This window comes from Rhamphochromis sp. 'chilingali', assembly GCF_963969265.1.
Source record: "Rhamphochromis sp. 'chilingali' genome assembly, chromosome: 11".
NCBI lineage: Eukaryota > Metazoa > Chordata > Actinopteri > Cichliformes > Cichlidae > Rhamphochromis > Rhamphochromis sp. 'chilingali'.
Window position 1 is genome coordinate 24,937,880 of NC_137938.1, and position 13,757 is coordinate 24,951,636.

The following is a 13,757-nucleotide window of genomic DNA, read 5'->3' on the forward strand; positions in this document are numbered from 1 at the left end:
CAGGCGCACCGCGCACAGTCTCCGGCCGGGTTTCCATAGTTACCACACAATAGGAGACGGGACAGGGGGCTGAGTGAAGGGGAGAGAGAGGGACGGGAGCGGAGAGGGGAAGAGGAGGAGGAGGTCTGCAGAGCCGCTTGACTGGACACACCGCTGCAAGCTTTCCCCAGACAGACAGGAGCTGCTGGACAGCCTGGCGGACACACAACACGACAGAGATTTAATTGATCGTTTATTAATTGCCTAATTAATTCGCACGAGCCTTCTTTGTTAACTCGCACACACTGACATTAAAATGCCCAGTTTCCTGTTTTCTCTTTAGTCCACCTTCAGCAGAACCTCTGAGAACAAACAGTATTTGTTCTCGTTGTTTTTCTTCTCCTCCTCTTTCTGTTTCACTGCCAGATAAAACCACAGTTATTCACTGCGAGCCTTTCCATACAGTAAAGGTGACTCTGGAGGGACTAGGCAACAGAGACATAGAGACCCTCCCTCTTGATCCCCTCCCTCTTCAGAGTTTTGGCCCTCTCTCTGCGCCTCTCTTCCTCCTTCTCCCTGCCTCACTACTCCCTCCTTCTCCCTCCTCCTTCTCCTTCGCGGGCCTCCCCCTCCCCTCTTCTCTCTCTCTCTCTCCTTATGCAAATCACGCCCTCTCCTCTCTCCCTTTCTCTCACCCAACGTGCATCCCTCTCTCTGGCTCACCCCTCCGCTGAAAAAATTTGTGACTGTAAGAACAGAAGAGAGGGGCATTAAAAAAAAAGTGCAAGTCGTCTTAGAGGAAGAGGGGGGAGTAGGTAGGGTGGGAGAGGGGTGGGGGGCAAAAGAGAAAAGGGGGCGAAAGGGGGTGGGGAAGAGGCGAGGGTACGCATCAATTTGTACAGTCTTCAGTTGGCACCCCTGTATTTTTCCTACAACGAATAGCAAGAGATTTCCTCTGCATTATTGTTATGATCGGAGCCCGTTGCAATATGAGCCAGCACGAGTCTCTGTTGACAGACGACCGGGCTCTGAGGTGTACGTGTCAGCGTGCAACATAAAACGACAAAACAGGGAGAGAAAGGAAAAGAGAGAGTGAGAGGAGTGGGAGCACGCATCGCTGGATATTATAGGTAAGGAGAAGGAAAATGGATGCTTATACTTGTGTGTTTGGAGCTATTCCTGCTGGCCACGCTTGTGCTCTCCCTCCCATTTTTTCTCCCCTTCTTTGTGCATTAATGATCATCCTGCGTTATGGCTAAATTATGTCCCGGTGAATTAATGTGAACTGAGCGCACGACGCGCACCCACATTCCAGCGAGGAAAAGGGAGAGCCGGTGCGAAATGCCATGATTCGCCATTCCATATCATCTTTCCTTTCCTTTTTTTTTTTTTTTTTTTTTTAAAGGAAGATATGTGGAGCGTCTGGAAACAGCACTGCACAGGCATCCATTCTGACTGGGGAACATGTATGTGCTGCTGAACACGTCTCTTCCCCCCGTCGTGGATGGTCTGTGAAGGCAGACCATAGAGCAGCTTTGGCCGGTCTCCTCTGCATGTGTATCAATAACATTAGCAGCAAGAAAGAAGAAAGAGTCGTTGCAGTGCCCCGCTCGCTGGTGATGTAAGCAGAGCAACTGCATGCTGCTGCTTTGCATCACATGCAGTGGCCAATTTGTTGATAATATACGTGCTGTGTGCATGCATGTGTGTGCATGTGCGTTAGGAGGGGAACTTGTGGTGTAAATGCAGTTGTTTTCCGACCACAACTGAGGACTTGCCAGTGGACCACAGACAGGCCAGTAGCTGCCACCTGTAACTGAGATGCATTGTGTGTGTGTGTGTGTGTGTGTGTGTGTGTGTGTGTGTGTGTGTGTGTGTGTGTGTGTGTGTGTGTGTGTGTGTACAGAAACCCACCAGGCAGGCTCTGAATGCTTCTACTTCAGTGTCATGAACTTCGTTGTGTGTGTGTGAATAAGGGGACTGTACATGCACACAGCACGCACTGCATCGCCTCTAAATATGTGTGGAGAGTGTGTACAGTGATGAAGATTTTACTCATAAAACTGAATCAGTCACTGCAGCATGCACTAATTAATGCATAGCCATGTGTAGTGAGGCTGCTACGGGCTTTACTTGCTTTAAATAAACACACATACAAGCGTATTTACAGACTCCACGCCACAGCTCTGCTAACTACTCTTTTTTTCTTTCTTTTCATCCAGCGGTGTGCACTATTTATATCCTCATTCAATATACATGAGCCATTTTTTCATCATAGTGGTACATGAATGGATGGATTAGTCGGGCCCCTGCGAAGTAGTCTGGCTATGTTGTCGATCAAATGGATAAAAGATCTTGATAGTGTGTGTTTTCCCTAATGGTTGGCTTGGCTGGATAAATAAGCATGTGATTCTGCTGGCCATAACCAGGTCATGTGGGTTAACCACAAGTGTCTGTGGGTTCGGGCTGTTGTTGTGAAGGTGGAAGGAGGGAGGAGGGGGGGTGTGGCCGCATATTCCCAAGATGTTTTGCTGGAGTTCTTCTGCAGACTGCGATCCGAAGTGAAGTCTACCAATCAGCACCTTTTCTGCTCTGCATGTATTATCAGTCAGGGTGGGTTAACCTATTGTGCTGTTAAGGTTTTGGGCTGCTGTGGTGAAAACAAGGGTGCAGAGGCTGTTTTGAGTCCAGTGGAAAGCAGTTGTGCTGATACAGTGTGAAGCATGCTGGGAATTTAAATGTGGTAACTGGGCTTTTGCAGTTGTAAACTCAGATGTTTTCAACAATGTCACAAATTCCTGGACCCTGCGCTCAATGATGATACCAAATCTTGCCATCATTTCATGAACTCATGTTACTCAAAGCCTTGTGTTCTCATTAGGTTTTCCATGTTTTTGTTTATGCTTCTTCACAGGTTTTGGTAGCTCTCGTCGTGTAGTACAGCCCAGTCAGTAAGCAGCTGGAACCAGTTCAGTCCCTGCAATGGCTTGTGTTGTAAAATGGACGTTGTAAAGAAGAAATAATGAAAACAAGGACACACAAAGAATCGGTATGCATAAGGCCTATGTCTGCTTTCCATGATGATGTCAGCGATTGTGTACCTGCCTAACTCTTGATTACTGCTTCCACATTATAATTAGTTCAATATGTGATCAAATTTCAAAATGGCCAGTGTAACTGAGATATAAATTATTTATTTGGTTGCGAAAGGCCGTCTAAAAAACAGATTCCACATGTAAATTTGATTTTTTTCTTTTACCTCCCTCCCTTCTTCCCTGTATCCTCCTGTTCCTCCTCTCTATTTCCTCCTCTTTTATTCACTACATCTTGTCGTCCTTGTTAAATTCCACCTTGGATTGAACGAGGTTGACTTCCCTTCAGCCTGATTTAACTCTGTGTTTGCTACAATCACTTCTTTATTTCTCCGTGCATACTGCGATGTTCCTGTATAATTGTCCAGTTTTAACACTTTCCCCACATGCCACATTTCCTTCTTTCGCTGCACTTTGCTTCGCAGATGCCCATGCGCAGTGGGCGACGGCGGGGGGCAAGTGAGGAAAGAAGGGGCAGACGCCCGCACCCCAGCCCCTCTCGCCCTGAACGCAACGACAGACAGACGGTTAGACCCCGCCTATCTTATTATCTCCTTTCTCCTGTCACTGTTTGGGCCATATATTAACGTGTACGTGTACATAATGAACAATAAAGGCCTTCCTGTGTTTCTTGAATTTTTGTATGTGAATGTGTTGTCAGTGAATGAGTCATCCCTGTGATTGCCATAGATGTACCCCTAGCAGTGTCAGAATTGTTAGAGTCTGTGTTTTACACCGTAGCACTTTGAAATCTTTGATGTTTCATGTTTGACACTCTTTTGTGTGTGTGTGTGTGTGTGTGTGTGTGTGTGTGTGTGTGTGTGTGTGTGTGTGTGTGTGTGTGTGTGTGAGAGAGAGCGTGAGTGCATGCAAGCGAAGCTTTGTTCTAAAAACAGACCTAGGCCTATTAGGGATTCAAAAGCGTCACTACAGAATTAAAAGTCTTGTGTTGTTTTAGCAAAGAGGTGCTGGTGAGGAATTGGCTGGAAATCGCTTCAGTCGCAGATCACAAGGGCATGATTCATCAGAGAGTGAGGGGGAGGAACTTGTGTCTCCTCCAAAGAGGCAGAAAGTTCAGGTTTGTGTTACATTTCATCAACTTGTTATATAAAGACCTAATACAAAGCTTTGATTTAAATGAATCACCTAAAAGGGGACGCCTCAAATAGATATATATTATTATTTTCTGCCATCATGTAGATAGCAGATATTACAGTTTAACTTTTTACCTCACCCTCAAATCATCTTTTCTTGTTAGGATTCAGCCCCTACTCCAATTCCTCCAACATCAACACACTCGACTGACAGCTCAGCTCCTTCCACTGTCCCACCTCCAACCTCAGTTGCCAGCCAATCCCGTGAGAGTGACAATGAAGATGGCCAATCTCAGGGCAGCAGGAGTTCAGTTGTAGGGAGCCTGGCCAATAGCAGTAGCAGTCTGAGCAGCGGGAGAGATATAGACCAGGACAATCGTTCCTCATCCCCAAGTCTTTCCGCTTCCCCTTTGGGCAGCCTGGACTCTGACTCTGATGGCCCCGATTCACCAAAGCAAGGAGACCGGGAGAAAGGTAAAGAGGGGGGCGCAGGGAAGGTGACAGGAGAGGATAGGAGAGTGCTGCGGGAGGGGAGGGGTGAGGAGCCCTGTGGAGATGGAGAAAAGCGAGATGTGGATGCAAGAATTGAGGACTGTCCATCTCTTAAGCCCCCCTCCACTCCCTGCTCTTCCTCTGGACTGACTCCCTCTCTCCGTGGAGCAGGAGATTCATCAAATGACAGCAATAGTGGGAGAAAGTCATATTTCTCCCTGGACTCTAAGCTGATGTGTAAAGTTGAGTACAGTGGACCGACCAGCGTTGATGCTGCGCTAAGCAGCAGAATGACTTGCAAAGCCAGCACACAGTGCGTGACCAAGACAACTATCTCCGGAGGAGATTATTCCCATAACAGCCCCAACATTCCCCATTCCCTGCCCCCTCCACTTCCTCCTCCACCTGCCCTGAAGCCTTTGGAGCTTGGGGCACAAAACATGCCTACTGAGGTTAAGGCAGAAAGAGACAAAATGGAAAAAGGAGACAAACTTCTGGACAAGTCTCAGTCCACTCCACCTTCTCTGTTGCCACAGACTGGTCCCCAGCCTCAGTCCCAGTCTCAGCCTCAGACCCAACCCTCCTCCCACCCTCACCACTACAGCTCCACCGGCTGGCAGGGTGGCACGGCAACTGGTTGCCAGGCTAGCTGGGGCTACACCCGTTACCCTGGCAACCACCACCCACACCAACCACAGCACCAGCCCCCAGTTCAGCAGCAGCAACTTCCCTCCGTTTACAACCCTCCATCCTCTCGCCACTCCTCTTCCCACCCCTCTTACCTCCCCCACCCTCACCCCCACCCTCACAGGGAGTACCTTCCCAGGTATGCTGGAGGGGGAGGAGACAGAGAGAGGGGGGGTGCAGGAGAGAGGGAGAGGGGAGTGAGGGGGGAGTGTGGGGGGAGGGAGATCAACCGGGAGTTCTCCGCTCCGATTGGCAACAGTAGTAACAATAGCAGCGGGGCAAATAGTAACAGTCCTTGTGGTGGGATGGGTGGGCCCAATAGCATCCAAGGCAGAGACTTTGGAGCGCTGTCAGTCAGTCAGAACAGGGAATTCCAAGGTTCTGGGAGAGATGGACCTAACTTGGGGCCAGAAAGAAGAGACTTTGCTCCGGCTTTCAGAGACAGGGAGCGTGAAAGGGAGCGTGAAGGAGGAAGGGAGTTTAATCTGCCAAACCAAAACCAGAATAGAGACTTTGGCCCCAGTGGAGCCAGTGGGGGGCATCCCAGAGACAAAGATGGGAGCAGATGGGGTGAGTTTGGGGGCCAGACGAGAGACGTTGTGGGGAGCAGTAACCCTAACAACAACTCCATCCCACAGGGAAACCCCCCAAGTTCAACCAGCGGGCTACCTGTCACCCCCATGCTGAACCGTGACCCACCTGCATCTCCCCAAAACAATCCCAGTCACACTACTCATCCTTCCCTGCCGCCACACCCCCACCCACATCCCCCAAACTCATCGAACCGGGACTTACCTCCTCCCATCGACCAGGCACAAACGCCCTCCTCTGGGGCGGATCACTTTCACAGGGAGTATCCACCCACCGGAGGAAAAGACTTCCCTGCTGGTGCACCTCCTTCCACTGGTACAAATCGGGAGTACCTAAACTCCCCTGGAGTAACTCCTAACCTGGGACGAGAGTATTCAGGGCCCGGGGGAACGCAGCACCCCCACCCACCTCATCCCCACTACCAATCTGGGCCTAGAGACAGAGAGAGAGACTCAAATCTGCGAGACACTTCTCTATACCAAAACCGTGGAGGCCCAAGTCAACCCCCTGCACTCTCTCCTTCCTCCTCTTCTAGCCATCACGGACACCCTTTGAATGCTCCTTATCCCCCTCCACCCCCTCAGCCCCCTCTACCCCCACCTCAAGCCTCCCACACCCAACCACCCCCCTCAGGAATGGCACCCAATGTACGTCCTCCACACTACCAGTCTTCTGCCCAGACTCCTCCGACACCCCTTTCTCCTTTACCCAGCCCATCTACCAATCAGATGGGAGCTTTCTCATCTTTTCCCCCTGGCTCCTCCTCTGCAGCCAGCATGCCGCTTCCAGCGACAGGTGTGTCATCTAGCTGTTCGCCTGGATGCCGCCCTTCCTCTTATCATAGCACTTTGAACAACCACCCTCCTTTCAGTGGATCTTACCACTCTAACGGAAACAACAGCAGTACTATGGCCAGCAGCAGCAGCAGCAGCAACAGTAGCGCACCCAACAGCAGCAATACCAATCCACAGTCACTCTCGCCTCAGAATGTCTCAAAGGGACCTCCACCCCTTAGTAACTCGGCCAGCAGCAACAACAATGGCATCTCCACACCTGCCTCCAGTTCTTCGCTCCCTGGTGGAGACGGACATTCGGATTCAGGCCCGCCTCCTACACTGGTCATTAAGGAAGAACCAATAGAAGACAGGGAAGAAAGTGAAAGCCCACAACCTGTGATGAGAAGCCCCTCGCCTGAACCAAAACCTGTAGACATTCCTATCCACGCCAGCCAGTCAGCACGGTAAAGTCAGCCTAATTGAGATTGTAAATGTGTACACTCCCTGTAATTAACAGCAGCGATAATTGTTACGATGGTGCTGCTGACTCCTGATGATTGTAATAATGATGTACTACATCGGTGTCTCTCGTGACTCTAGGTTTCACAAGGTCCTCGACCGCGGCAGTGGGAACTCCTGCGCCCGCAGCGATGTCCTCTTTGTCCCCCTGGATGGCTCCAAACTGTGGAAGAAGAGGAATGAGATGATTGAAAGGGCCCGCAGGGAGGTGGAGCAGAGAGCCCGAGACCTGCGAGAGAAAGAAAGGGAACGAGAGAGGGAGCGCGAGCGTGAGAGGGAGCTCGATCGGCATCTACAGGTGTGCACATTTCAGGGTGATAATCATGTCAGATGTAATGGATTTGATGTCGTTTAAATTGGTCAGTTTAATGGGAGGGGAGTAAAGCAGACCAAAGCACATGTGATTTACTGTCTTCTCCTATTTCCTCTTCAGCAGCAAAAGGATGCCAGCGCTGCTGGAGGAGGTCGCCAGGGCTCCTCACTCTTCTTTCCTTCCTCAACCTCGATCATCCTCGACCCTTCGTCTTCTTCCGCTTGTTCCTCGGGCAACCCCCATCCTCCTCCTCATCCACAACATCATCACTCACATCCTCATGCTCACCTTCCTCCGACACACCATCTCCACCCTACTCTCTCCCACTCTATCCCCCACTCCCTCCTCTTACCATCCATGGGTGGGTCACCAGCAGTGGTTGGCGGCCCTCAGGGGGCCCTGGGAATAGGTTTAGGAGGACCATATTTAGGCCCTGACACCCCAGCGCTGAGAACTCTGAGTGAATATGCTCGCCCCCACGCTATGTCTCCACTTGGGGTGGCAAGTCGTGGCCCGGCACACCACCCACAAGTTCATCATGGTCATCCCCACGTCCACCCCTCATTCTTTCTTCCTCAGTTTCAGAATCATGCTTTAGCTCACCCACACCACTTGCCCACTGATGCAGCTACTGCAGCAGCCATCTTGGGATTTTTGTATGGTGGCAGCCTGGAAGGTGGTCCAGGTGTTGGTGGTCACCCGGGAATGGCAGGGGGCCCAGTACCTGGAGGGATTGGGGGTGCAGGATTGGGAGGTGTCGGCTTTCCTCATGCAATGGCTGCACACCGAGATCGGATAAAGCCAGGATTTGAGTTTAAGAGTGATGAGCGGGTTTACCCACCAGGGTCTATACCTGATCCTGCAGTTCTTGCTCATTCACATTCACATGCTCACGCCAGTGCCCATGCGCATGCACACTCTCTGCTCCTTGGAGGCAGTGCAGCGGGCAGTAATGAGGTATCAATCTATGGCACTCCGCCTCCACCAGCTCCACTTGGCCCACCTCACCTCCAGAACCCAACTCTGGCCCCTGTAACTCGACCTCCCAACCCTCCTGCTCCACAGTCCCTGTCGAATCCACCCCCTTCATCTCTGCTCCCACCCACACTCCCCTCTCACCCTTCATCTGCTCCCCCGGCTCCCCCAGCTGCCTCTGCCGCTCCTCCCCCGGCTCCTCCTCAACCTGCCCCACCGACCTCCAACGCTACCTCACTTCACCACCCTGTCCCCCATTCTTCCTTTCTCGGCTCCCTGTCCTCTCATCAGCCACCAGCCCCTGCCCCGGCCGCTGCCCCTGAGACCTACCCCACTCCCACTCGCTCTCCTGCCTCTTACGAGCGAGAACGGAGTGGAGAAAGAGAGCGGGAGAGGGAGAGGGACAGAGCAGCTCTGCCGGCCTTTGGGGACAGAGAGCGAGAAAGAGAGAGGGAGAGAGAAAGGGGAGGAAGTGTTGGAGGCGGAGGAGGAGGAAGCGGAGGAGGGGGAGGGGGAAGTGGAGCCAGTACAGGTGGAGGAGGTGGAGGAGAGAATCTGGGGCGTCTTCAGATGCTAAATGTGACGCCTCATCATCACCAGCATTCACACATCCACTCACATCTTCACCTGCACCAGCAAGACACAGGTACCCACTGCTACTAACTATGCAATTGTCTATACCAACTCATCAATCTTCAGATTTCACAGACGTGTAGCTCAGAAAATTCCTGGAGTCAAAAGTTTATCTTACAGAACTTGTTACAGGAAAGGATAAAGCTGGTGATGTTCTGTAAAGCACAGACACCAATAAAGAAGAAAGCCAGAGGTTTTCCGGTGGTAGTTTTTTGGGGTTTTTTCCCTTGCAGTAAATGTGTCTAGCCCAGAACAAATGCGCGTTTTTAAGAAAAACTAAAAATTATATTTGTGACCTATTTTAAAAGATTTCCCTCTTTATTGTACGAGTACATCATTTGAATTAATTACTGTGGGTGAATTCTGTTGTAACATCCTGAGGCATCTGAGGGAAAACATTTGGCTGAAACAGCCTCGATTATGCGTAACATCGTATGCAGGTACACAGCTTAATGAAAACATATTGTTTTCTTGGCAACACCACCACCAGCCCACCACCAGATCTAGCCAGATTTGGCTCCTTGTGAACTTGCCCAATTCTATAAAAAGAGATCCAGAGCTTATCACAGACACATGGGGTAGTGCTTTTGAATATAGATGACCTTAAAGGGGGGATTTAAATCAATATTAATGAGTCTTTATGGGCGGTGCCAGAATGTCATACGACAGATTATATTATTACTAAAGTACGAACTCTAAAGAAAATCAAACTTTATTTGTACTTGTCAATGTTTGTAAGGCTCTTAAGTTCACGTTTTTACCCCTTTATTGAATAAATGAGCCTAATGTCACAGTATCAGTAGTGACAGCTGCTCTGACTTAATCTAAAGCTTTTAAGTGTTAACAAACAGCGCTATAATGCAGCAACAATAATCTCCTGTATTTCCTATTACATCACTGGCATCCAGCGGCGGGCGGGGTTCACCCCCTGATGGACCCGTTGGCATCGGGGTCTCCATTGGCACGCCTCCCTTACCCAGGAGCCACACTAGGCACCCCTATCCTGGCACACCCCCTCACTGACAGCGAGGTGCTCCGCCAACAGCTGTTCGGTGAGGAGAAGGCTCCTCGTCCATGTACTAGTTCAGTTTTCTTCTCTAAAAACACCGTGTTGAAAGCTAAAGAAGAAACATTTTGACACTGGCGGCGATGAATGATCCCTGTTTTTCTTTCTCCCTTTCCCACTTGCTGCTGCGGCTGCTCTTTCCTCTCTGTTTTGGTGACAGGTGCTCCTTTCCGTGACTTGCCCCAGCCTTCCTCCCTCACCGGCCCTATGTCTGCAGCCCATCAGCTCCAGGCCATGCAGCAGGCCCAGAGCGCAGAGCTGCAGATCCAGAGACTGGCCCTGGAACAGCAGTGGATCCATCATCATCACCACCACTCCCTCACCCAGGATGAGTATTACAGGTACAGAGGCTGTGCATCCACTGCAGCTGCCAGTGTTTGACTCTAACTATTCAATTTTTTCAGATGATTTGTAACACAATAACCACTTAACAGTATAAACTTTAGGCTCTATCCTAATTACGACAAATATTAATACAAACCATCCTTAAATGCACTTCACAGGAAAATGTTGAGGTCACAGTGATTCAGCTGTAGAATCAGGTACGACAGCAATGCTACAGGCCTGGCTGCCCTTCTCTGTTTTCATTTCCTCATGAAGGTCAGGCTGCTTGGTCTATTTTACCAACATTGTGGGTTTTGAGTTCTTGGCTGCTAGCTTTTTGTAGCCTGGTCTCTTTGATAGATGCTGGTGAAGTGATGTTGTGTTAGCTGGAGTTTATAGTTGTTCCTGGCCCGGGTGCATTTTGCACTTTACCGTCATGTTCATGTTCTTTAAGTAAAATTAAAGTAGCTCATTATCTCCAGTCCTCATAGACCACATACTGTTTTCTCCTTCCACACGAACTGTGTAGCACAACTGAGCAGGAAAAGCAAATGTTGATTAACTTTTTTTTAAATCGGAAAAAATGATGCAGAAAATTGAAAAACAGATGGAACATAATTGTTCGATGAGTATCGGGTTGATTAGGGAAAGTGTGATTACTGACTTTAATACAATAATGTGCTACTTTTCTTCACTGCGGGTAAATATAATTTAATTACAGTGCTGTGTGACACCCAGCACTGCCTTGGGTGGTGGTATCCTTTTTTGGCTTGACCAACAGTCAGACCCTGAACACAGCTGGGTGGCTGTCATATAAGACAAATGGAAACCGAGTCTTTGAACATATAGGAAGCCAGAAGCTTTTTATTCATCCAAATATGCGCTGATAAATATGTTCTGATATAATGACCACTACTGTTACTGAGGCACTGTTTTACAGACTAATCCATCTGAACGCATTGCTGAGCCTTTAAGCTTTATCTTCTGTATATTTAAAATTAACAGAAAAAAATACTACAGAGTACTATCTTTTAAGAAATGATTAAAATTCCTTTACATTTTTTTTTTTTGGATTTAGAAAGGACCTTTGGGTGGTAACAAAATGCTGCAAAGTCTGTGTTACCTTATTTTAATTTTACAGGTTTTCTTGGTATTTCTGATTTACTGAACACAAACCGGGTTAAAAACTGTTACAATGCTGATAATTTTCCGTGGAGCCACCAGCCCTTATTAGTCTGTTCAAGCTTTGAAGACTCCTATGGGTGGAAAACAATTAGAATTAACTCCATATGTCAGTTTGCAATAAAAATAAAGCTGTTTCTTTTATCCTTCATTTTTTAAGAGACTGTCTTGCATTTTATCACCTTAAACAAATAAATTCTGAATGCAGGAAGCAATCTTCCTGAATATACTAGCATTTCTCTCTTTATATTTATATTTAGTTTTTTATCTGTTGTTCCCTGGTCGCATTCATTAATACACAGTCCTGGTAAAAAGAAACTGCATCCTCAATTTAAAGGATACATCAGGACGTAATAAAATTCACCAGAAGCTTTCTTATGGCTTCCATAGCAAAAGCGGTTAAGTAGCAGCTTGGAACTGCTAATCAAATTCACTTGATTAATTGACGATCAATGAGTGTGGCTGTCAATAAAAGCAGAAGTTTTAGCAGATTGCTGGTTTGAAGCATTCAGGTTTGTGTTAACACAAAGCCAAGAAGGAAAGAATGAGCAGTGATCTTAGTCTGTTAGTCTGGGAAGGGTTATAAGGCCAATTTGAAGTGCAACAAATTCACCCCAGAGTCAGAGAAACGAAAAAAAAACCCAAGCGCTACATCTCAGACTCTATAGGCCAAAGTGAGCAAGTTAAATGTTAAAGTTCACGACAGCACAATTAGAAAAAGAACAAGTATGGCTTGTTTGGAAGAGTTGGCTGCAAAGCTGCACCTGGATAAACCGCAAGATTTCTGGAACAATATATGGCCTAATATGCCATGTTGTTTTCCTACTCAAATTTAGTAATGTCTTGATATGTAAAGTCTTAGAAGTTAAAGAGGGTGTACTTTCTTTTGATCATCACTGTAGTTGGTTGTGTGTTGGGGCATAGGAAGACCAAAATCAGTAAAAATGTCCCTAAATCTGACGTTTGGCCTCACACGTTGTTTGGATGTGTTCAGTAGCAGAAATCTGCATGCTACATTTTGATCTGCCTCTAAACAAGACTTGATCAGGCTGACTCTACAAACATCACTGATGTTATTTTTGTAGATGAAGACCGAAAGGAAGTTTTAATCACGGGGACGAGTCTTTGAAGCGTTTTCCGACACACTTGTGCCGAGATGAAATCAAACCTCCGTCCAATACCTTAGGTTAATGCACTCATTCGATTCCTCCTCTCACTTTTTAGTCACCTGAAGAAAGAGAGCGACAAGACCCTGTGAGGGAGGGGCACCAACAAACAGCAGCATGGAGAAAAACCAAGGGAGAGTGTGCGCAAGAAGAGAACACATACAGCGAAACAAAAAAAGCACTGAAGACTCCGAACAGAGGTCGGACTCGTGGACAGGGAAATCGCAGAAGGAAACGAGAAGATTTTGAAGGATTAACAAAAGAGGGAGGAGGGCGTGAAAACCTTGCACAGAGTCCCCGCGAACGGCACCAGACTCCAGCGCTTTCCTGCATAATGTTGTTTTGTATTGTGCTCTGTACAGTATATTAGATGGGGGCAGCAATAGTGAAGTACAGTATATGTAAAATACTTGATGCCAGAAGGAATGTGTACATGAGTCCCTTTTATGTCATTGCATGTAGCTATAGGCGCTTATTCTGAACTGGTGGAACTTTTGGTTCTATTTTTAGTAATTACCCCCTCCTTTGTATCTGAGGGGCGTTCAATATGCATGAGACCAGCATTTTAGTGTTCTGTTATGTTTACGATCAATAGCATTGTTATAATGATTAATGTTGTCCGTTTGTTGATAATGATATAATTATATATACAGCACATATTATTTGTATTATTTTTTTACATTTTCATGGTATGGCAGTCAGTTTTTATTTTTTACGTTCAATTTAACTTGTGAAACAAGATGCAAAGGAAGGCAAAAAAATCTGGAAATAAATTATAATCTTTTTTTTTTGCTAGTTTCTCGAGTGCTCGTGTGTGTGTGCACTGTGCCCCCCCTCAAACCCCACCTCTGCTCCAGCTCTTACATTC

The 13,757-nt window shown here is 47.8% G+C and overlaps 1 protein-coding gene across 7 annotated transcripts; it reads left to right on the forward strand.

The window, feature by feature from the left end:
* Window positions 1–852: 852 nt before the first annotated feature.
* atn1 (atrophin 1) lies at window positions 853–13,651 on the forward strand. Of its 7 annotated transcripts, XM_080896308.1 has the most exons (11): window positions 853–1,109; window positions 1,385–1,600; window positions 2,894–3,028; window positions 3,497–3,598; window positions 4,030–4,149; window positions 4,330–7,175; window positions 7,312–7,528; window positions 7,664–9,164; window positions 10,060–10,233; window positions 10,378–10,558; window positions 12,948–13,651. In XM_080896308.1, the coding sequence occupies exons 3-11, from the start codon at window positions 3,002–3,004 to the stop codon at window positions 12,979–12,981; spliced, it is 5,202 nt and encodes a 1,733-aa protein (XP_080752434.1). In that variant the 5' UTR covers window positions 853–1,109; window positions 1,385–1,600; window positions 2,894–3,001; the 3' UTR covers window positions 12,982–13,651. The 7 variants fall into 7 exon arrangements, with proteins under 7 accessions (XP_080752434.1, XP_080752433.1, XP_080752436.1 ...); XM_080896307.1 differs by lacking the exon at window positions 1,385–1,600; XM_080896310.1 differs by lacking the exon at window positions 1,385–1,600 and having other exon boundaries at window positions 10,060–10,227.
* The last annotated feature ends 106 nt before the right edge of the window (window positions 13,652–13,757 follow it).